The sequence below is a fragment of the Bacillus rossius genome, chromosome 1 (genome assembly GCF_032445375.1).
Source record: "Bacillus rossius redtenbacheri isolate Brsri chromosome 1, Brsri_v3, whole genome shotgun sequence".
NCBI classification, from domain to species: Eukaryota; Metazoa; Arthropoda; class Insecta; order Phasmatodea; family Bacillidae; genus Bacillus; species Bacillus rossius.
The window spans coordinates 368,017,928-368,043,414 of record NC_086330.1 but is presented as its reverse complement, the minus strand read 5'-3'; the positions used below and the strand labels follow the sequence as shown (position 1 = coordinate 368,043,414).

General features: G+C 36.8%; 2 protein-coding genes across 2 annotated transcripts; both read right to left on the bottom strand.

Moving 5' to 3' along the window:
- Positions 1 to 15: 15 nt before the first annotated feature.
- On the bottom strand, positions 16 to 507 carry LOC134528577 (histidine-rich glycoprotein-like). The gene has a single exon (XM_063362325.1). The coding sequence runs from the start codon at positions 505 to 507 to the stop codon at positions 16 to 18; it is 492 nt and encodes a 163-aa protein (XP_063218395.1).
- A 12,014-nt stretch (positions 508 to 12,521) lies between these two features.
- On the bottom strand, positions 12,522 to 19,530 carry LOC134530578 (uncharacterized). Its single transcript, XM_063365541.1, has 3 exons — positions 19,428 to 19,530; positions 16,863 to 17,140; positions 12,522 to 12,866 (listed from the first exon to the last, which is right to left on the bottom strand). Exons 1-3 carry the CDS (start codon positions 19,432 to 19,434, stop codon positions 12,618 to 12,620), a joined length of 534 nt encoding a protein of 177 aa, XP_063221611.1. The 5' UTR covers positions 19,435 to 19,530; the 3' UTR covers positions 12,522 to 12,617.
- Positions 19,531 to 25,487: the final 5,957 nt, after the last annotated feature.

Genomic DNA, 25,487 nt, shown 5'->3' with positions numbered 1-25,487 from the left:
GTCTATTTTGTTGTGCTACTCCATTTGGTTGTGGGTAGTTAAATGGTTGTGATGGTCCTGCTGGTTGTGGTTGTCCATGAGATAGTGGTGGTCTATTTTCTTGTGCCTCTCCATTTTGTTGTGGGTAGTTAATTGGTTGTGATGGTCCTGCTGGTTGTGGTTGTCCATGTGATAGTGGTGGTCTATTTTCTTGTGCCTCTCCATTTGGTTGTGGGTAGTTAACTGGTTGTGATGGTCCTGCTTGTTGTGGTTGTCCATGTGATAGTGGTGGTCTATTTTCTTGTAACTCTCCATTGGGTTGTGGGTAGTTAATTGGTTGTGATGGTCCTGCTTGTTGTGGTTGTCCATGTGATAGTGGTGGTCTATTTTCTTGTAACTCTCCATTGGGTTGTGGGTAGTTAATTGGTTGTGATTGTCCTGCAGGTTGTGTTTGTCCATGTGATAATGGTGGTCTATTTTCTTGTGCCTCTCCATTTGGTTGTGATGGTCCTGCTTGTTGTTGTCCATGTGATTGTGGTGGTCTATTTTCTTGTGCTACTCCATTTGGTTGTGGGTAGTTAATTGGTTGTGATGGTTCTGCTTGTTGTGGTTGTCCTTGTGGTAGTGGTGGTCTATTTTCTTGTGCCTCTCCATTTGGTTGTGGGTAGTGTATTGGTTGTGATGGTCCTGCTGGTTGTGGTTGTCCATTTGGTAGTTGTGGTCTATTTTCTTGTGACTCTCCATTAGATTGTGGAAAATTAGTTGATGTTGATGGTCCTGGTTCATATTGACCAGTTGGTTTTTGTGTTATACTTTGTGGTGTTGTTGTTTTGACTGGTTTCGAAGATATTTGCTCGATACTTGAACCTGTATTTTTCGTGACATTTGTTATTTTAGTTGCTGTTGTAGTTGTTGTTGTATGTGGTAATTTTGTTACACTTACGTCTACTGTTGAATATGTTGTCATATCTGTTTGTCCAGCCGATGTTGGGTAAGTGGTAGTGGTAGCAATAGTTTGCTTTGTAGATTTTAGTTTTGTTGTTGTAGCTTGTGTGGTGGTAACTCCTGCAGAGTTTTCTGAAGCTGATTCGTCTGATTGCGTAGTGGTAGAATATGTGGGCTCGTGTTTCCACAAACAGCCAGCATGGTTTGGGTAGTCGCAAGTGAGCAGCTGGAACAAAAAAGTTGTTACTGTTATTTATCTAGATATGGGTGACTACATTCCAAAACTGCCTTCAACAACCAGTGTGAAAACAGAGACTCACCTTGGTGTTCCAGTAGAGGTTGGCGGCACACTCCATCCTCACCGCCTTGTAGCCCACGCACTCGTAGTAGTAGTGGCAGTTGGTGCGGTCCGGCAGGTACTGGGACTTGGCGTAGCTGGCGAAGAGAGGACTGCACCACCTGGAGGAGATGATGCCCCACTGCTCCTGGGTGATGGCCTGGAGTTCCTCCGCAGACAGCGCGTCCACCTGGGCTTGTGTCAGCTCGGTGACGTCAGCCTGGGCGTAGGCCACCAGCAGCAAGGCTACCACTGTGAATGCTGGAACACAGAGGAAACAAGTATTCACCATGTGTCAACCCTACTTCTTGATGCTTACATGGTATAATTTTTATAAAGGCACATCTCGAAATGCATGCACTAACTTTTAGCCTAGACCCAGGTGATAGTAAATATTTAATAAAATCTCTTTGGTGTTAAATGTTTACTGTGAAAAAAAAAAACCTATACCTGTTTGTATGTATTCATAGAGAAATGTTTGGAATTAGACAGAAACCTGATGCGGTTGAAAAGTTGTCTTCATTTTTTCTGTTTATGGTCATTCTTTTGAATGGTTAGATTTTAATGTGAATGCTCCATGCTGCGAACTGTTTCTGGAAAAATTTGCAAGCCAAATTGACCCACTACGAAATAGCTTGTCTACTAAATATCTTCTGTTTGACTGAATTTACGAAACCTTGCCAAAATATTTTATTGTTTTATTTATTTCATTGGAACACGCACTGAGAACACTGACCAGCAATAGAACATTTCAGGGTTGATCAGCTGGTATAAGGTAGTTGAAAACTACATTTTTCAGTGTTCGTTCTATAGAATGAAAGGAATTTAAGTGTTAACTAAACTTGTAACTATACCTTGCCCGAAAAAAATTTCCTCTTGAAAACTGTAAAAAAATTGGACGCCTTATTGCTGCCATACTTTTAGTTTCGCAGTGTAGATGTGGCCATAAAATGTACAAAAAACGACCCGCACATGCAAAGACTTGCTTTGGTAGTTTGATTAGTTACTTTGATTGGCAGTTGCAAAAGTATGCTTTAAAGTATTTTAACTTCTAGGCAATTAGCAGAGTTACATGTTTTTTATAAGTTATTCTTCTTTAGGCATGTTATGAAAAAATATGAGCGTGAATTTTTACGATGCCTACTCACCAACCAACGAAATTTTCACTGATGAAAAATACATACATACATACATACAAAAATAAAAAAAAATAATATGTTTTTAACATTTTAATATTTAGTGATTGATGTTGAATATTGGCCTGTATTATTGAAAACATTTAATTTTTTTGAATATTAGTGTTGGTTTGTGTTTATAAACTTTTTAAAGTGTATTTTCAAGTGTATTTATATAAGTGAGTGAGGTTATGGTGCCGTCAGTATAATTTTTGCATTATAAATTGTAAATTATTACATTACTATTTAATACATAATACAAATTAATAAGAACAAATATTAAGCACATTTATTGGTTTTCTTTTCTTATAAAATTAAACTCGATTATATTACTTAATGAAATAATTAATTTTATACATGTGTTTATATTAAGTTTTATTTACATTTTTAATTTATTTTATTTTATAATTAACAAACCGTATTTATAATATCAATCAATCTCTTTAATTATTTTATTTATGCAAATTATTATTTGCATGCAAAATTAAATTTTTATTTTTATTACGCCAAGTAAGTATTACCTCTTAACTTTGCTACCCATTCAATGTTAGGGCTTGGGTACAAAATTCTTTAAAATTACAGTATCTACTGAAAAGGATAATTTGCTCGATAATGGAAAAATAGATATCTAATAATAAACTAAGAAGTCTATCAGAGCCCATCATTACTATAGAAATTTAACTCAATAAATTTAAGTTACAATTAATTACATTTTAAATTTTTGTAAGATAATCGAAAAATAATTTTTAGCTATTGATTATAAAGTTATGTAATTTTGCCAGTTATAATCGAGATTTATAGGTTCATGCATTTATTTGAAAGGCCTATAAATGCTCTTTTTTAACTTGAACATTTTAGTTTCATATTGGATGGGAAAAAAATCTTTACCTTGAAAAAGTTTACATCAAGTAGTTTCAAATACTATTACGTAAACATATGTGTGTGCTTTATATTTACTAAATATATCAACTTCATGTGGCCATTTAATGGTTTTACATTTTTTAACACACAAGGAAGATTTCTTACCTATTCGCTTATTAAATATTAATGAAAACAATTGGCAAAGTTATAATAAGAAATTGAAATGAAAACCAAATGAAGTTGAAACTTTTTTTACAGTTTATTATCAAAGTAAGTTTCATTTTATACAACACATCTAATAAATAGTTCAAATAATGCCTTATAAAATGTTATAAGGTGATGGATATTATACTAAGTGTATTCTAGTAAAACAAACAGTATTGAAGATCAAATTATATTATATTTAATTTTTTTTTCGATAATGACGTACGCTGTTTTTTATTTATTATAGTGTACTTAAATGTATTGAAGTGAAGCAGTTATTAAATTACTTTCATGTTTTGGATAACAGTTTAATTAACTGAATTTATTTTTCAGTGTTGAGGTAATACAAGTTACAGAAAAAAATGAACATACTTGTTTAAAATTTTGTTATCTTTGAAAGATTTTTACTATATACACTTTTTATAATTTTTGTAAACTCTAAAACTACAGCCGAAATATCTGTCACAGCATTATTATTTTAGTAAATGTGATTATTACACACACTTTTCTAATGTTAATGAAAATCTAAGGAAGGCAGTTTCTAATTATTTTTTTTAATGGTACCAATACTAAATGTGTGGTTTGAACAGAGATACTTGTTTGTTCAGTTAGTGTTTTATTTTAATTTTATCCTTAGTAATTAATTGTAAAAAAAAATACTCTGTTCTACTGGTAGATATAGTTTAGGTCACTGGCTTCCAGAGATAAACTTTGCAATTATTCGAACCGTTATTGCTGCATAGGCTGCAAAGTAAGCGCGTTTGCGTTGCAGTTTAATAGACTAATCAACACTTCTGAAAGTTTCATCGACTTTACCCTTAAATAGAGCAGCGAAGAACATTATTACTTAAATTTTTTTTATAACTACTGACCCCAAAAATTGTGAACGTCTAATAATTACTGCAACAGTATTTTTTTTGTTTTTATTTAATTATAAAATCCTATCTCCATCATTCCTTACCTCTCATTCTTGCTGTCACTCTTGATTTGACAAGTAATTCTATAGAAAACCAATTAATTATGAACCTTTATACTAGTTGACGTTTCGGGCATGTGTAAATACGTGAGAATATAATGAGATAATGTGTGCGATAAAGTAGTGGAGTGCTTCACGTGTCAATCACAGACATCACTGTGCATGTCATCACGCTCTGGCGAGGATTCGGTACTCCCAGGCCTCCGTCATGTGCAACAACACTGCAACACCAAAACATTAGCAACCAGAACGTTATGTTGCTGCTAACAATTTTTTTACGTGTACTAAAAGTACGCTAGCATTGCCATTATAAGTGACAGCTTTCCATACGACGAACTTAGCTACTATTAACTATAAAGAAAAAATTGGTTGTCTGTAAAGTCGGTTTATGGACGATAGTTTAACGTGACGTCATAACAAAACATTGATGAAATGATTGCATACTTTTATGAATAAAATTGAATCATTTTTATTTAAATAATAAAAGAATAAATACTTGAAATTATACTAGTAATCAGATGTTTAAAATGCAAGAATAATTCACTTTTACTGTCGAAATAGTTGTTGTAATAAGCAATGAAAACCACATTAACTTTTCACTTCACTTTATAAACAGTCGACGAAACAGTTCACGTGTAGATGACTTGTAATTAATTTTAAAAACTGGCGTTTAGCTATAAAGTTTAAATATAATTATGAACAAGTTTTCATATAAATAACCTGTTATCAAATATCTATCATCAATTATATGAATCACCATAATTTTTTTGTCAATTGTAACATAACCTATTATTACTGCACTCGCCGACAGCGTAACGGCACACAGCGTAACGGAGCAATGAGCGTAGCGGGACACAGCGTAACGGAACAATGAGCGTAGCGGGACACAGCGTAACGGAACAATGAGCGTAACGAGACACAGCGTAACGGAACAATGTGCGTAACGGAATACTTTTTCGTGTGTGCAGCCGGCGTTCATCGATTTATTAGACGTTGTCACTTCAAAAAATATGTTACAATCTGAATTATTGTAAAATAAAATAAATATTAATGACATAATAAACACGCGAAGAATAAATCATCAGCATTAATTGCACCATTGTTGATAAAATGTTAGATTTATTTCGTTTGAACACAAAATTGGTTTGGTTATTTTTTATTTGTCATTAAGAAGAGGTTTTACATTATATTTGTTTACTTTATTGTAAACCTCGACTTATGGCTTACGTGCAACGTGTGAATGGCTGCCAAGTACATTAACGACTAGTATACAATGATTTGTATACCAATTATTGTCTAATGAAAATGTTCCGAAAACTATATCCATCGCATCATTAGAATGTTCTTTCTAAGATTTGTTTTCACTTGTGTATAAATACTAGTGCCGTTTCAGTATTCGAATCTCTAGTTGCAGTATTAATTAAATGGATATTGAATTTTTCTTATGCTTTTTTTTCTTAACCCCTGCAATAATATCAGGTTGAAACAAGAAATATATTGAATCATAATTTAAGTCATAAAATATAAATTAATATTTTTTTGTGAAAATATGGAAATTTGAGAAAAAAATTTTTTTTTTCTGAAATTGTTTGTACGGCTGTGTTTAGGAAAGCATTAAAAAAAACACTTCGTAATAAAAGCTTGACAGCAAGAAAGAGAGATGCAGAAGAAAGTGGTCTAATTTTTAACGTAGTGCAAGTATAACTCTAACATACCACATATTTAGCGTTATCTTTAAAAGATTTGTGCAATGGGAGTGCATGACTTGATGTAAGTTTTTGGACATACGCCATTGCTAGAGTCAAGATTGTGTGGTGTTATTTTAAGACAAATTTCGGTGTAAAAAAATAAAGATTTTGGTGTTATATGGTTTTATTTTTTTGCTCAAAATACCCACGGTAAAATTTTCTTGCTTTTCTGTACGACATGCAAATTTATTAAAACAAATATTAATATACACTAAAACCTCATGATCTAATTACAATTAAGTTCATTTGCCAATTCATAAATTAAAACTTTTAAATAACTACTAAAAATTTCACGACTTAATTGCAATCACATACACTACAAAATTACACAATTAAGCACTTCCAAAGTTACTATTAAGACGGTTTTATTGAAATGCTATCATAGTTAAATTTTTCCGCATTTTCTGGAGTGAGACGTTGTCTTCTGTCACTAACTACCAGTGAGTACCTGGAAAATGAACGTTCTGCATCATTTGATGTTGGGAACCAGATTGCCCTTAAACTGGCTTGAGCAAATTCACTGTAGTCCCCTTTAAGGGAGCAAAGTACCTTTGCAACATCAATTTGGCTTGTTTCTGGCAATGAAAGTTCATCCTCAATTATTTTTTTGAAAGCAACATAGCCATGTATGAATGTATCAATGGGAAGATGGGAAACAGAAGGCAAGTTATGCAGAGACTTCTGTAGCTTTGCATCTTCTATGCTAACCCTACTCACATTTCTTGGGTTGAACAGCAAATTAATGGCATTAAAGACTCTTAGACAAGGATGTCGTTTAACAGATGAGTTTTGCTTCAAACGCTTATGTTTCTCACTCGCGACATGTTTCACAAGCGTATCGCGTCTCTCGTAGTCTAGCCTGCAGTTACAGAATTTGCACAATAAAATTTTATCACTGAAATAAAATCCTTCGCTGGAAAATTCTTTCGCTCTGTCACTGGCAGAAACCTTCGTTTTAGGCATTATCAAAAATTTTTAATCACATAGGAAGAATTTAACCTCTTAATTCGCAAAAACTTGCCGTGCTGTAAATATCAAAACAATGGAGAATAGATGCGAATACAAACGCTTACCGAATACCAACATACGCACGTGAAAATTAATGCCAACATAAACATGTACTATTTATTATTTACAATCGTTATGTTAAGCAGGGTTAATTTTATTTTCGTACCCTAAGTACTTTATTTTAAATAAACAGTAAAAGCAATGTGCTTTAGTGTGTAATATTTTAATGATTAAAAACGTAATATTAGAAAAACATATTTTGGACGTTTGTTATTTTTGTATTTACAGAAAGTGAACGGCGGCCATTGTATCATAGTTATCAACATCTTAAATTATTATGGTACACAAGATTGCCGTTAATTCTGAGACTTCATTTAAAAATCTATAATGAATCACCGTTGCATATAATATATATGGCTGCTAGTTACTGTCAGAAATATTTGATTGTACTGAAGATAGTGAATTTTCCTTACAGAATGGGAAAAAAAACGTAAATAATCAGGATAGACGAAATTTCGTGACATATCGCGGATTCCGCACAATTTCGTTTTATTTCGTGTTTTCAAGCGGTTTTCGGTGTTATTTCGTTTTATCGCGCATTACCATATAATCGTGCCTCTAGCCATTGCTAAGAACTTTTCCTGTTGAAGAAAAACTAAAAAATAAAATAAATAAATAAAAAAAAACCAAAAAGACAAAAACACACAAAAAATTAAGCAAACAATTGCTTTTGTCAACAAGGATATGAACACCACAAAATATTCCGTAACAGGAATATGGTCAACAAACAAAGAAAAACAAAGAAAAATGTACTAAGAGAACGAAAAAAAAAACGAAAAAAAAAAACCACAAATGATGACAACACAAAAATATTGAACCCAAAATAATTCAGCACAACAGTTGAAACGAGACAAAAAAACACGACAAAACGAAAAGACAAACGAGCACAATAGTTTTACCAAAACAGAAACAAGCGACGTTTCGGGAACTGCTATCTGCTCCCGTCCTCAGGCAGAGACGCACATGGTACGGAAACACAGGTGCGACTTTGTTTTTCTTTGTTTGTTGACCATATTCCTGTTACGGAATATTTTGTGGTGTTCATATCCTTGTTGTCAACAGCAATTGTTTGCTTAATTTTTTGTGTGTTTTTGTCTTTTTGGGTATTTTTATTTATTTATTTATTTATTTTATTTTTTAGTTTTTCTTCAACAGATAAAGTTCTTAGCAATGGCGTATTTCCAAAAACTTACATCAAGTCACATATTTAGCGCCGGCCCGGATAACTGATTAACTGCAACACTGATTTTGGCAAAATAATAATGGACAAACATAAGCTTGCTTTTAACAGTGCATATTGATGCATTTGATTCAAGAAAATGTCCGTATGGATATATTTAACTTAAAAAAATCGTGTCTCCTCCCAATTTTTAATATAACGTATCTTTGTTACTAATACCAAAAAATATATATACAAAACACAATGTTAACTTATTATCTTTGAAAGATTTGTGCAATGGGAGTGCATGACTTGATGTAAGCTTTTGGACATACGGACATACAAAATACTTTAAAATAACTGAACAGGCTGGCCTACACGAAATGGAATAGGATAGAAAACACAAACAGTAAGATGGACTTTTTACTCTATTATAGGTGTTACGCTGTAGAAGCATTGAAATCGCTTGACTTTAAAAACGTATTCACAGTATAAATAATTTACATGATTAATAATTTTAATGCACAATATTATTGAGTATAAAAATTAATTTTACAGTTATTATTCCGCATTTACCGCTCTCAAACGATTAAAAATACAATGTTTGCAACTTTCAGTAAAAAAAAAAAATCACGCTACGATCTTATGTACAACGTATCGGTTTTGACACACTACGCACATCCGTAAATTTACTCCGAAGGGGTGGTTTCGTAATTCCTACTGGTTTGTGAACAAATAACAGTTTACAGCTTACATTACAATACCTATGTATTCACGCAATCGGCGACATTCATTTTTTAACCGTGTGGGTTTAAAAAAAAAAGTTTTGAAAACTTTTGTCAGTTACAGATACCCTAAAACTCTCCACTAATTTTTGATCTTGAAATAAGCAATGAGATATTTTATTAAGCCAAACGCACCATTCTTTCCCGGTTTTAATAAGTCACCTATGCTAATCTTTTTGGGCCTGCCCTGCCTGTGCTTGACTTGTATGAATCTATTTTCCCATCTTGTTCATACCGAAGAACAATACATCACTAATACCATTTACGCCTACACGTTTTCAAAACACTGTAGCGACTTGCTGATTTTTTTTCGATTGTATTGGGCAAATTAGATACTTATGAAACAGATTAGATTGTTAGAGGCTAATCACAACTCCCTACTGTAAGCATGGGTGTAGCTAGATTATGTAATAAAAGCGGGAAAAACATGTTTAGGAACATGATAACATAAAAAAAGGATCCAACACCCACCTGCCTAGCGAATTTTGTTGACATTTTTCTTCAAATGTTGTGGTCTCCGGATTATCGATATTACTAGTTTTTTTTTTCCTCAATAGCTCGTTCGCAGATTTCGCTTGTATGTTTCGATTCCGTGGACGAGAATTCCGAGGTTTATCCGGAATTTGTTTATCCATTAATACTTTCATACTACAATACAGAAAATAAAATTTTTATTATTTCTACAAACTTCACTTCGCTTTACTTCTTCATACTTATGCTCACTCTGTCCCTTGAGCCTCGAAAAGTATTTTTTGTAACTTGTGTTTAAGGTCAGACTCTAGCCAGAAACACAGTTCCGCGCGACCTAACGGCAAAGGGTGCGTGCAACACAGCCTGTCTCAAAGAAGAGTGCTGTAGGCAAGTGAAATATAAAAAATTCAGTGTTGCGCAAACAGATACGTTTAGGGGGGTTTCAAATTAGGGCCCTACTAAAAGAATCAAATAAAATTTTATTTTACATATTTAGTTTCAAACTATCAACTGAAATATGTATTCTGTAAATCTTAAGTTGAGATATTCATTGTGGTTTTACCAAAATATTAATGGCTAATTCAAGTGAAACTCAGGACTAAAACACACACGTTAGGCTTTTGATTTATCGCCATGATATTAGGTTATTTTATGCAGATGGTAAAAAGCACATCAAATTCCAGTTATTTTGGTGAAAATCAGGAGTTGATTAAAAAATCTGTTACAAAAAAACCGTAAATGATCAAACATTTTGGAAACTAACCATAAACAACTACAATTACAACTACAATTTTAAAGCATGTACAACTCTTTTAAATATAAAGAAATATCTGTGATATCTGGCCTTAATAGGTAAGTTTTGAGATAACACAGATGAGGTGTTACCTCTCATGATGCTGAACCTCATGGTTTTAATATCGTGGGCTTAGTGGGAAAAGTTGGTAAGTCCACTTTTTTGTGAAAATGAGTTAACTTCACAGATGAAGTTGTAAGGGCAATATCTTCGCCAAGAAAACGGTTGGAAGTCCAAATAATGAATGATTGTGGACGTTTTCTTCTAGCTTTATTTCGGCAAGTCCATTATAACGCTATTCTAGGCAAGGAAAACTTGGTAAGTGAACTAACAGTCTTTATCCAGAAATTAGACTTACCGACTTTTTCTAGTAAGCCCACAATGTATAGAGTTGGCGTGTGATCACGGGAGTGAATGGGAAAAACCTGCAACTAGTGTGGCCAGCCTGACCGCGCTTGCTCACGACTGTACATTCTTGCAACACACACCAGAAACTAATCAACTCCGGACTTCCAACAACCAATCACGGGCAAGCGGTAACGCAATGTGCAGTCAGGTGCACGACTTACGTTCCTATTCAGAAAGGAAGCAAGCCGTTCTGCCACAGTTCACCCCAGAAGCCACTCACTGCCTGTGCGTCATTTCAGCGAGAAATCTCTATAGTCCTGCATGTTCCGCAGCCTATCGAAGAAATACATGGCAAAATATCAGAAAAGTTGTATGAAGAAAAAGATTTGGAAGTGGGTATAAGAAATCAATCAATCAAATTGTCACCCCGTAACCAGTGAACCATTTTCCGAGTAAATACCAGTGTGCTGAAGGAAGTTTCAAAGTGGTCACGGCGAAAAGACTAAAAATTTACACTTTTACTTCTACATTTTGAATTTTATAACTATTTATAAAAAATTTATTTAGGAAAAGGCCATAAATACTTCTGTTGGAAATTGCAGTGGACATATACAGACTTTTGAACGAATTATAAAACAATAAAGGGCAGAGTTTTTTGTAGTTCTAGTTAGTTGGATCTTCTTACAGACTAAGGGAAATTCCGGCTTCTGTGTTCCGTCGTATACACGCATATGGAAAGAAGAAGCGTATTTGCTGAGAATTTAACAAGTTTCTGAAGATTTTTTTTGTTATTGCGAGATTTTTCTTGTGAGCTCATTTTATAAATAGTGAACTAAGTACCCATAGATTTAAGAATATATCTGTGGTTTAAGTAGATCCCAGTCTATTTGTAACAATTGTTCTTAGTAGATTTAAGGTGAGCATTTTTAACAGTGTACTGTAGAATCAGTCCATGCATAGGTGGAAAAGCGACGTGGCTTTTCCCCATAATTGCCAAATGTTAGACCAAGATGTTAAAGTAAGAGCAGCACAGATGTCTGATATTCCCAAATTGACATGGTTTGTAGTCACATAACTGTCGATTTGCTGTATATACTGACAGATTCCTCATCACTTTTACTTATTGCATGTTTTTTTTGCAACACGTTCATCCTTCTCAACCATCTTTCTGGCAAATTGTAACACAAAAATGTGTTTGTTGCATTAGGAGTCAAAATTTCTCGTAGACAAATGAAATATTAATGAGATACACCAAACAAAGAAAAAATTATCTTTAGGTCGTATCTCATAAGGTAAAAGAATATCGGAATTTAACTTTTATGTGAAATTAGCATTTTGTCATCACTAGAGACTGGAAAAATTCGCGAGTTCGATGACCTCTAGGATAGACTCCACAATCCCCTACACACTCGGGCAAATGCCTCCTGCTCATTTGGCTACTGACTCGTGACACCTGTCAACTGGGACGCTTGCGAGTCGGTACTTTTTTTGTTTGAAGGTTTTTCATCGGCTCAAAGTCTTTCAGATAAACCGTGAGTTAATCACAGAAGCAATATAAAGATACAGTTTTTTGGATTATAACATATCATGAAATGAACCCGCGAATTTTTTCCGATCTCCAGTCGTCACGTCATAAAGTCGTAATGAAATTTGAGTTAGTGAAAGGCAGGTATTTCAGTACAATTTTATTCATCTTGTTAAGTTTGTCCAAACACACACGTGCATGACTGGGTGGTTCCGGAAGAACTGGTGACGAGGGACCGCTTGTTCAGTAAGGGTCGACGACGACGGGGTTGTTGGCGATGGGGATCTCGATGGCGCCGTTGTCGTTGGTGCCGGCCGGCTGGATGGGCAGGTGCTGGTTGGGCACGGCGCCCTGCTGGATGGGCAGGTTCTGATTGGGCACGGCCTGCTGACTGGGCGTGGTCTTGGCCGGCTGGCCGGAGGTGGGCTTGTTGCCGGCTCCACCACAGCCGCAGCTGCAGCCCGCGCGGTACTTGTAGTCGCACGTGTTCAGCTGCAACAGGGTGACATCCCCGGGTGACACCGCGAGCTAGTGCGCACATGGTGCTGGGGGTTTGTGGACCGGCACGCGACCTCGAAGGAGAAACTCTAATTGCCGACACTGAGACCTGGTTATCTGAAGTAGTTCCCGAGCCCACCCGTTAGAGTGTAGCTTTCATTATATATATATCTAGGTACACCTGTATTTAGCGAATACATTTCGTGTCAAGGTATTTCACAAAATACTCTAGCTTTTCGCCTGTGGTTATTGGCTGAGGTCGGTGAGAGGTGTCGTCCCGCTCTTGACGGGGGCCAATGACAATGTGGTCACCGTACTGCTGCACCCTCACAATTTGCCACGACTCTTAGAAAAAGCTACAGTGTTTTGTGTAATACCTTGACATGAAATGAAATCGCGAAATACAGGTGTCCCTATATATCTAAGATAGCTTCACTGATTGTGAGAAGTAATGCATGAGGTATTATCAGGCAAACAAACCAGTGAAACTTAATTCACTATATTTTGTTAACCACATATATTTTGTGGAGCAGCATACAGGAAAATTTTAATCTCCTAATAATTTATATAGATCATGTTTTTTTTAATACAAAACATAATTTAGTATTTCTCGCACAGTTTAAATCTCTGTTATCAAGCAATTATAGTCGTCAAGTAGTTAAATTAATAGTTTAAACCTAACACGTTGTATTTAACCGGTCCTTCCAGTTTTTATTTTTTGCTAGTAGTTACGGGCCCACCCAACAGATGTCGCGCAAAATATGGTTTCAGTTTCTACTGTACGAGCCACACTTCTGTGTATCCCTCCTTGCTCTGTGCACGCAACACGTGCGGCACAGACAGTTTGAACCCAACACTCTGAGAAAAAAAAGGAGTTGTCTGTAAAAACTGTTCACGGACGATAATTTTACGTGATAACGTCATATTTTTTTTTAAATTGCTGCTTTTAAAAATGCCTGCCTTAACCTGTTTGATATCATAGAAGATTTTCTCGCATGGTGGTTGGCCGGTTCTTGCACGCTCGGCTCAGGCGGAACGTGACAATGAGTCATGCTTTTTCGTGCGTGCAGCCGGCGTTCATCGATTTATAAGACGTTATCACGTCAAAAAATGGGGTTTTGCTGTGTCATGGACACGGCCCGTGTGTTGTACGTGAATACGTGTACTTAACAGATAATATAATTGTTTATTTTATTTTTAACAACATATATATATTCACTGAAACTATCTCACACTTATGTTTTTATATATGTAATCGATAGATTTTGACGAGATCTGACGATTGAAACCCAAACGAACGTCTTAGCTTCTCTGAGTCAAAAGTTATGCTGAATGGAAATCTCGAAACGCAGCAAAACGACCTCAAAATGGCGGCGCTTTCCCCCTACACCGCGCGCGATGCGTCAAAGTCCTCACTTAGCGTAACGAATTATTTTTATCCATTTGTGTGATTAAATTTGGTATGGATATGATAATGATAGATATGTAGCTGCAACACCAAACTGTATCCCCCGATTTTGTTGTCATTCGTTTTTTGAATTGCCTCCTACTATGGAAGCAACTTTAAAGACGTATTCACGTCAAAGAAACGTAAGTTTACAGGAACCCAACCTCGGTACCCACATGGAATGGTAATACACGGAGAGTTATTTGATGGTTGTTGGTACCTTCAAGCTGTTCCCGGAACTCAAGAAACCTTACTAAACGAAAATTTTAGACTGTAGTGTAGGTATACTGATAATTCTGTTTCTGGTGCTGAGTTCTGTCGTCCTTTATCTGTTCGTGGTGTGTAACGGCGGATGCAGCAGTGTTGCTGTTGGGGTATGGTGTAGCCATCAAAATGCCTGAACTGGCCAGCAACACGGAGCAACATCCGAGGGACCCAGCTTCTCATTTAAAAAAAAAAAATAAATAACCGGAGGATTTCGGGTGGTATGAAATACCTTCCAGTTAACTGAGGTGTTCAAAATTTTGAAGAAAATAACAGCCCCTTAAAAAAAAAGCAACTTTAACTCATTACTGACTTCTTGAAAGTCATAATAAAAACTAGGGGTTTTTCTGATTTTTAAGAGTACTAGGGTTTTGAAAATTTACTCACTAAACAATAGAGCTGAAAATTTAAAAATAATTCATTTTCACAAAAAAAAAATGAACAGCCTTCAAATCAAAAGGCAAGTGCGGACTGCAGCAGGTTATTTTTTTGTTATCCCTACAGTTTTTATTTCAATAAGAGGCGAATTATGGACGGCCGCGGGACAGCCAGTGGGCCAACACAATGTACCAAATATTGTCCGCGGGGAGGGGGACGAACCCGCCACATGTCAAGCCCAGCCAATGCGATAACTTCAACAGATAGGTGTGGCCAATCTACACACGGCTGCTCCAGCAGTCTTACTCAGTGAATAAATGGTCACTTACGTCCATGTCAAAGTATACGCCGAGCCATCCCACTTCTGTGCGATAGTTAATTAGTAGGGCGATGAAAATTTCGCGAAAAGATCCTGAGAGTAGCTGGAAGTTAAAACACTGTAGCATCGTTTGTGTTTCGTGATTGGGTGAGTTACTTTGAGGTGCATGTCGATTGTTACAACAACCAATCACACTAATTCAGTGTGGAAGCAAACTCGTACTTAGTGGCTCGAGCAAACAAGGCAACGACTTCTCTTTCAGATGGCCGCCAATCTCAAGGAAGGAACCGCTGGTGTGGGTATACCTTGTTGCAGTCTAGTAGGCGTTCAGATTTTTGCGCGAAAAATGCCTGCCCCTATTTATTAGACAGCGGTGTCATTAGAACAGGCCTGGCAATTTGGCTGGTTAATTTAACTGCACGCTGGAATTGATGGTGCTGATATTTTGAGTCCTAGTTTTTTTATCATTGTCTGCTGTGTGAGATGCAGCAGTAATGTAACGAATTGTTGGAGGAACAGCCATATTTCATACTTGCGAAAAATCCGGCTTTGACTCAACTGCGCATCGAACCAGGATTCCCACTCAACCACCATAGGCTCAAAGCCTCAACAATTGCCGCGTGGTTATAACTTATACGGCGTTTTCTTCATCATTTTATGGTCTTTGGGAAGACGTGGGTGATAATGCATCGCGCTTCATAGCAAGACAAATGGCAATAGTTTGAACAAATCTACACACATCAGTTTATTAGAAGATAGCCTATAATTTCATGTTACATGGCGTTGACATACTGACATAAAAATTTAATTTTTTAAAATTGTAACATTGGACCATCGTATAAATAACCTGCCTGAGAGAACTTTGAACCACCTGGAGGAAAAAATTTGGGCAGTTTGGGCTCTAGTGGCCAAAACGTTTTAGCCAATGAAATCATGAGAATTTCAGTATTTACTTGTGACCAAATGAGCTGCGAAGTGAAAATAACCAAATTTATGAGCACCATGACCATTGTGCAAGAGTTGGATGCCTAATGTAACTTTGAAGATCTCGTTACATAGTAACTTTCTTTACAGGGACATTTTTTTTTTTCAAATGAAATAATGTTCTAATTTATTATGAGCTCCAAATCACTCGATAGTATAGCTCGATTTAAAACAGTAGTGACTCTATTGTTTGTTTTATCCTGTACTTAAAAGCTAGATTTCAAAAGGCACTACTTGGGGAAATGTCAACTTGTTAGCTGGCTGCCAAATTTGTAAGAAGATTTTTTACCCGCCTTGAATCATCCACATAGAATACAAACACTCGTGTGGTGCTCTAAATCTTAAAATATACACACATTTCTCTGTAATGGTCCAGTGAGGTAATATTACATGAAACATTAGAATCCTACAGTCAAGTAAGTATTACCAGATGAATGATTTAACTGACATTTAAATAAAGAAAACAAGTTGGAATCAAGGCAACTCGAGTAGTTTTCATTGTCTGTACTTAAATGTATTCGATGTTGGTCAATAGGTGTTGAGACATAGGGTTCCGAAATATGTCAAGACTCTACTGACGCCAAGGTTAAAGTCTTACCGTTGGATTCCAGAAGAGATCAGCGGCACACTGCATCCTCACCGCCTTGTAGCCCACGCACTCGTAGAAGTAGTGGCAGTTGACGCGGTCAGCCAGGTACTGGGACTTGGCGTAGCTGGCGAAGAGAGGACTGCACCACCTGTTGAAGATGGTGCTCCATTGCTCCTGGGTGATGGCGTTGGTCTCTTCAGCAGACAGCGCGTCCACCTGGGCTTGTGTCAGCTCTGTGACGTCAGCCTGGGCGTAGGCCACCAGCAGCACGGCTACCACTGCGATTGCTGGAACATAGAGGAAACAAGTATTCAAGACGTGTCGGTCATATGTAGGGACACCTGTATTTCGCGATTTCATTTCATGTCAAGGTATTTCACAAAACACTGTAGCTTTTTCTAAGAGTCATGGCTAGAGACTGGATAAATTCTCGCTTTCGATGACCTCTAGGATAGACTCCACAACCTCCTACACACTCAGGCAAATGTCACTTGCGCATTGGCTACTGACTCGTGACACCCGTCAACTGGGTCGCTTGCGATTCGATACTTTTTTGGTTGAAGGTTTTCCATTGGCTCAAAGTCCTTCAGATAAACTGTAAGCCAATCACAGAATCAATATAAAGGTACAGTTGTTTGGATGCGAGCATATCGTGAAATGAATCCGCGAATTTTTCCGGTCTCTAGTCATGGCAAATTGTGAGAGTGCAGCAGTACGGTAACCACATTCTCATTGGCCCCGTCAAGAGCGGGACGACACCTCTCACCGACCTCAGCCAATAACCACAGGAGAAAAGCTACAGTATTTTGTGAAATACCTTGACACGAAATGAAATCGCGAAATACAGATGTCCCTATTCATATGTCTTAAAGGTTAACACTTATTTGGCGAAAGCGCGAGAAATATAAGTATCCATGGTTGGCATTTTCAACTGATTGGTCATTTTTGATTGGTTTAATGTGGTCTGCAAGATCATGGTCGTCATGACATGATGTCTTAAAAGGCCGTGAATTTTTAATTCAGTAGTGACAATTTTGGTTTACTGAGCGGGAATCAACCACTTCATATAAGTATCGAACTGTAAAACTACTGAGAATTAGTGTAATTTTACTGAAGAACTATTAAACTGCTCAAAACGAATCTATAATGGAGGAGTACTAACAGTTTTCCTTTCAAATTTCACTTATTCGCAGTATTTTTTAATAGTTATATATTTTAAGTGTGCGGCTGGATTTTTTAAAATGAATTCATCCTCACCAAAAGCCTGAGTGAATAAAGGTCTGATTATTCAGTCCAACCGTCACTGTTGATATCTCTCTTCGGTGTAAAATTTTCACGCTTAAATGAACATTTATCTACCATCAGTATCCATGTTTTCATTAGAAGTTAAGTCGAGGAACTACTGATCTTTCTTGATACGTTGCTTCCTCCCCTTTAGGTGAAACCAGAGGGTGAACATGATCTTATATCCCCATTTTAAGGGCAGTTTTTTCTTCACATCTTATTTCAAAAGTGATCAAATGGACCAGAATGGACAGCAGTTGAGGATGCTTCTGTCAGAGCAATACCCTGCGTCGCACTCTGTTATCGACGCGGATGGAGAGATGGTTGAAGTGTCGTCGTAAGGCGTAGCATGTATACATTTTCAAGATATCCTCTTCGTGGTTGGTCCAGACAAAGAAGAAGTGATAATCATTACTAATTAAAGTGTAGTCTGTTCAAATTGTGTGTAGTAATTATTTTAACATTGTCGATTAAATTATTGCCCATTTCACTGCAACCGATTTTAACGTTTATGTATTGTTTATGTTAATGTATTGACTCATTTATTGTTACAAAGTAAGCTTCTTGCATTTATTTATATGACATTAATATATGTACGTAATAACTATATTATTTTCCTTTCTTTTAAGTCTGCCAAAGTTACATGTTTATGAGGGAAATATAAATATTGTTTGGAAATATGTTTAATAATATGGTAAAATAAAAGTAAAAGTCAATATTACATAAAAGCTTTCGAAACACTCTGTCTTTAAAGTGTCAATATAAATAAAATGTTTAAAATGATTCATGATTTAACATCACATAATTATCATTACATTATGTGGTTTCTGGGGAACATATCGAATTATGTGATTCCTTTTCAAAATGTCATTTAAATGGTTTGATAAAGATGTAACAAAAATCAATCACACACAATATTTTGGTGCTCAGTAATAGCCCAACACGGAAACAATGTAATAGCATATCAGCACTGTGTGATAATGTCACTCTTCAATTGGTCGAACAGTGACCACTCAGAAAATGGTACATTTAGAACGTTTATCTTAAAGCTACCTACTTGACACGCTTCAAAGCTCCGAGTTCACTAACCTCGCCAATTTGCAGTGATCGCACTGGAATACGTCACTGTCCTAAATAGCATGCTTGATCAAGTGCTATCAAACCTGGATGTGATAAATGCCACTCGTCTAAACTGAAGGGTGGTTATCCCACACGCATATTATTATATTAAATACACTATTTAAAAAAAATCTATATAGAGAGATACCTTAAAATAATTCGATGCATTACCTTTCATTTTAGTTCCCGCTCTTTCAAGAAGGTAGTGTTGTGCGATGTTGCAGGCTTATTTATATCTACACCTTCGGTCACGTGTCAATTCATTTCGCAACAACAGACAATACTTTGTGATACTTATTGATAAAATAATTTTTACAATACTTTTGTTTTGAATAATTTTTCCAGTGCATATTGCATGCAAGATTAAACAATGAGTGCAAGTATCTACACAGTTGGACTTTGCGATCTATAAATTATCATCGAAGTCAGTCCAGCATTGAAGTGAGCGTTTGTGGGATGTGTCTGACTATCGCTTGTAAAACATTTTTGATTCCTTTTGAACGAGTGTATCTGTATAGAAGTGAAGCAAGAATCCACATCCAACATTCAAAAATTATTAAATTGTAAGAAATTACGTTAACTGGAAATGTTCGTGGGACCCTATTTTCTTGAACATTTTTAATGTGTATACAGTTTACGCAAATTGAACGACAACAACATAGTGATTTATTTATGGGGGAGAAAAATTATTTGACTTTTTATTTTCGTATTACAAATGTTTCGATATTGTTATTGCCATAAATAAAATCATGTGTTAAACATATTTTTAAAATTACTTTTGTTTACAGTCAGGGCGTTTATCACCTGTCAGAAACGTCTACTTCAGCTCTGAGGCCGCTCACAAAAGCATAGCGACTGTCTCTGTATGGCGCGTGACTCAACCCAGGACGTCAATAGATCTCTCTCTCTCTCTCTCTCTCTCTCTCTCTCTCTCTCTCTCTCGGACTTTTCCTGCTCTGAGGAGTATAACGCGGCTAACCGTGCGCATAGATAGTTCGTTGTCATTTCAGGTCAGGAGAAGGCATTTACCCTAATAACACGTGTGACTTCTTCCCATATAACATGTCTAGTTTTGAAGTACTGTAGCATGTGTGTGAAATATTTGAGAAAACGTACAAGCAAAAAATTACTAAATAAGATAAACATTTGAGTCAATGCATGTAAATGCGTTAATGAAACATTAACAAAACATAGACTGCGTAAATTAAAATGTAAGTGATTAGAAAAAAAGTAAAAATTTATCCACTAAAGGCGATCATTGTTTATTCTCACCTCCAGGATTATACCCCATGAGCACTGGGCTGGACCTTGTGACTCCGCAGTTACACTCGCCACTGGCTGAGAACTACAGCAACGTCAACTGCCACTTGCAGCCACCGCCGACACGTGACATAGACACTTATGTATCTAAACATAACCTGCGCAACCTCACTGTATATTGAAGTGAAAACTTCTTTAGCCACGTTGAGCGATTTTTGGTAGGGGCAAAACTTATGAGTTCGCGTCACCGACATGCTAGTGACGTGTTGCGCCAGACTGGTGAATCGCAGCGGCCTGTGTACATGTATACGCACATATAAACTAATACATTGTATATACTCGACTGTATCATGTGCGTGTTGGACTCTTTTTTGGATGGGTAAAATCTTGTGAGTTCGCATCACCGACGTGCTGTAGAAGCAGTAAGTGAAGTTAATTTGATCACGTGAATATATGACCTAGGTCTGACGTCACTGGTAAGTCATAGCTAGGTAATGAATTTTTACGTAATTTTTACATACCACTGACATCTGTTGTGACTTACAAATGATGTAAGGATAAATGGTATCATGCTGACATCGTACTGATATAATACCAAAATCATTTTATTACGTACATTTGACGTAGAAATGACGTCATATTACACATTTAAAAACAAAGTTTTAAATTTTCACTTCTGTTGACAGTCCCTATGACTGGCTATGTTTATTTTTATTTTTTGTAAATTACATATATTGAGATCTAAATTTTTGGTCCACTACAAAAACCTTTTTCACAGTAACACTGGGTTCGGATTATTGCGTGGAAATGCAGGCTTTGTTCTGTACCAGTACCTACAATAGTTACGGTTATTTGTAAATCGTTCCCTGAATAGCTTTCAAGTAATCGTTGCACACATTAATAATAATAATAATAATAATAAAATACCAAAGTCCAGTTGTTGAATATGAGGTTATATTTTCCATGGTTTGAAAAAGTTATGTTTATAATAAAACATAGATCAAATTTACGCTAATTTCCATTGGTGCAACAAGGAATATTTAGTATTGTTTCCAAATACGTATTCCTTAGATGCAAAAATAACCATAGCTATGCGTTGGGAATATTTTGTAAAAGTATAAAGTAGTATTATCAGTGCTGAACAGTCTTCTCCAAAACCCCTTACAAGTGGGTGTTTGAGGTGTCTCTCTGTGGTGTGGGGCAAGCAGCAAGTCAGGATACAGATACTGTGTTTATTAGTATTGCAGGAGTCGTACAGAAAAATTCCCTCTCCAAACACATAAAAATATTGAATTTTTTATGTAGGTACTTCATGTTTGTTAGGGATGTTATCACGTAGGCCTTAGGCTTAGGAAGTGCATTATTTCGAAACATCACATAGCATGAAAACTCAGAAAATTCTATAGATATGTAAGACCTTGTAAACACTCCAGTGATGCAATTACTTCACCTGCCAGAGATGAAGAAGGTTAACTGACTCGACAATTTATACAATCTGTCAATATGACTTTTCACAATAAATTTCTTACGTGGAAAGGACTTGGAAGAATTCGCGATCCAAAAGATATCAGATAAACTTTACAGGTTCCCTGCTAATAATTTACATGAATATATAAAGTTGTTACACATTACTCTCTCTTGATGACTTGTGTAACTTAAATGTTCCCTTAAAATGACTTTGCGAGACTGGTGGATCTTTTAGTTTCAAAAGACTGAACCAAAAAAAAAAGGCGTGATTTCGTCTGAATATAAGTGCCTAAATATATATATTTAACCATTAATTACTTTAACATCAATAAAAAACAATTTTACAAACAGGTTAAAAAGTTTACTTAATTTATGTATATGTAATGACAAAGTATATAAAAATTATAGCATTCAATGAGTTGGTTGACAAATATATTGAACTTATTAAATTATATTAAAAATATTAAAATTACAACATTTAACGCATGGGCCGGCCCGCGTTAGAAGACTACCATTAAGTTTACATTTGGCATAATTAGAACGGAATAAAAAACAATAAGTTAACATAAACAATGCTCAGATTTTAGAGTTATCAAGGTTCCGCAATAAATTTTTTTGGATGTTCCATTCTCTTTGACGTAGTTATCTGCTGGGCATGCTGAAGACATCGCGAAAATCTGGAGGACTGGAGATTTGACGTTAGTTGGCCGAAGGTGACGTGTTACATGGTACCGGGGTACCTTTAGTCGTGCAGCTTCCCGGAGGAAGGAGTCGAGGGTGGTGCGGTCAAGTCCACATCCGGCCCTTGGACCCTGTCTGCGAACAAGCGCAAATCGAACATGATCAGAACTGGTTCACAGACAGTTAGTAAAATAGGCAGAAAACGCCCACTAAAAAACGGTGATGGTCGGGGAATAAAGTTTGACGAAAACTCACCCGATAGGGAGGTGGCTTCTAGCGTCAGCAGGGTGCGAACCTCGCGAACACGCGCGGTTGTCGCGGACGTTTCCAGGTTTTAAAAATCATTAATAAATTTAGCAAAGTTTAACTACCTCTACCAGGCACGCAGACTGACTAATTAATGATCAGAAATGAGTTGTAGGGAGAACATCCCTTACCTAGTTGACTACATATTTGCACGACGACTGGACTGAAGTCTTGTTGTGCGGCTCGCCGACGATGCCATGTTGTCAGTCGGCTCTCGCGGCGCAAATTATTTTCGGGGCGGCAGCGACTCGTAATTAAAAAAGGTGAAGTCAATAAAAAGAAAGGGGGGAGACTTCGGCATCCGGACCTAAAGGTTCCTATGATTTCCGAGGAGGTGGTCGAGAAATACTGACTTAGATATTTCGAAGTTGATGGCACTGGCCGATGTCAGCACAACCTACTGAGGGGTGTCCGAAACAAGGAGCGATCGACTGGCGTATCTCTCGCAAGATATGCGTAGAGCTTATGGAGGGGACTAGTGCAGCGCTCTGGTGGCTTGGAAATGAACAACGGGGCACTGTTTGTTGCGTGAGGCACCAGAGGGCAGGTGTTTAACAGGCGTTCCAACGCCCAGGGGAACTAACTCGCAACTCCGTCACGAGAGGGCAGAGGCGGTACATTCGAAGACTGATGGGTGTCCTTGAGGTTAGGCCGGGGTTGGGGACCGGTCAGTGAACTGGGCCTGGTTCCCTGGAAAGGCTGGAGTGATGGGGTGGGGTGGAAACTGCGCTGCTGTGGGAAACTCCCTCGGCAGAGGCCGGAGATGTGCCGAGGAGGTGGTTGAGACGACCCGCGGGTGTGCCTGAAATCCCTCGCATAAGACTGGCTCTCTGAACCTAGCTGCTCTAGTAGCCTGCAGGACATAGTAGTTCGTCACGGCTCGGAGGAGGATTACAGGCGACGGCCGTGCTTCAAAGCGGGTATAAAATTAACGCACAGTCTGACTTGCACTGGCTTGACAAAAATCAGATTTAGTGCTGGGAAGGGATTGGGGAACTAGCCTGACAAAGATTAAATGGGAGTGTACAGGAGGCGGAAAAAGGTTTAAGTGTTAACAGCAAAAATGACTGGCAAAATCATTTTTCAAAATTCAAATTTATAATTGTGCCGAAAAATGCTGATTGTCGGCACAAAGTCAATAACTTTCTGACAAGCCAAATCTGTATGCGGAGTGTGCGGTTGTAAATTCACCTAGGTCAAACATTAAACAAGCTGCTGACACCTTAGAGCTTACACAGTCACAATGTCCTGGAATACCAACACGGCCAAAATGCTGTGGCAAAATTCCAAAAAACACATCCCCACGGATGGCGTCCGCACGGGAGTTCAGGAAACAGACGCGCTCCTGTGTGCAAGCCACCTCGAGGGTGTTTAGTTCTCTCTCAGGGAAAGACCCACTGCTCTTGGGAGATTCGCATCACTGCGGAAATTTCAGACGAAACGCCACTCGGCCAGACCGGGTCGCGAGCACGAATCCCCTACTCATAAGCTGTCTTTAGAATGTATTTACAGGAGGAAATATAACAAGAAAAAAATAATATGCGTGAACATATTGGCAAAGTTATTTATTGTTAAAGTTATTTATGTTTGATTTTTATAATAGCCGCTGACACGCTACGAAGCCAATGTGTGGAGAAAATGTAAAAAAATAATAATAATTGTATGACAAAGTCAAATAGATTATAGATATCAACAACAGTCTCCATGTAGCTTCCATTGTTCAGTTTATAATAGCATTGACATTACACAGCGGCGTTTCAGAAATCATGGAAGAGGTGGTTAGGGGGAAGAATGTGTCATGTATGGATAATAATGTTATATTTTTTAAATAAAGACATTATTTGCCCTTTTAACCCCCTCCACCTTTTTTTCCTCTTACGACTCGAAATTAACTTAAGGATGAAATTTGTTCAGAAAATAATTTCATCTTTAGGAGTATGAATATTTTATCTGCATATGAACGTGTGGCTTATTGAACTTTCTTTTATTCATCATCACTCTTTCCATGAAAAATGAACTCCTACATATAATCTGTAAGTGGCAATTGTATTACGTGTGCACTAAAATATACCAGCAGACTGCGAGTCAGTAAGTGTTAAGGTATTTTTTAATTATACCTTTACTTAACCAAAAAGCATAAATGATGGTATATTTATTATTTCCAATATGTATCGCGAATAGTCATATATTACACGATTTTCAATAATTCCAAATTTTGTATCGCTTTACGGAACAATGTTTTATTATCTTTATTGTTAAATAACATATTTATGCATGATCCTGGTAGACATATCTGACACTACACCTGAGCGGTGATTTGAATACCAATAGCATTAATTTAAATACCCTTAATTTCATAATAAGATATTAATTATTCCTCTTCCTCCACCAACACCTTCCAGCTTCCTTTATCATCTTCCCCACCCCTTCCTTCACCTTTCCCTCCTCCTCACGATTAATTTAAATATGTTCTTACATTATATATTTACTCTCCAACTTATAAATTTCAACTCCCCC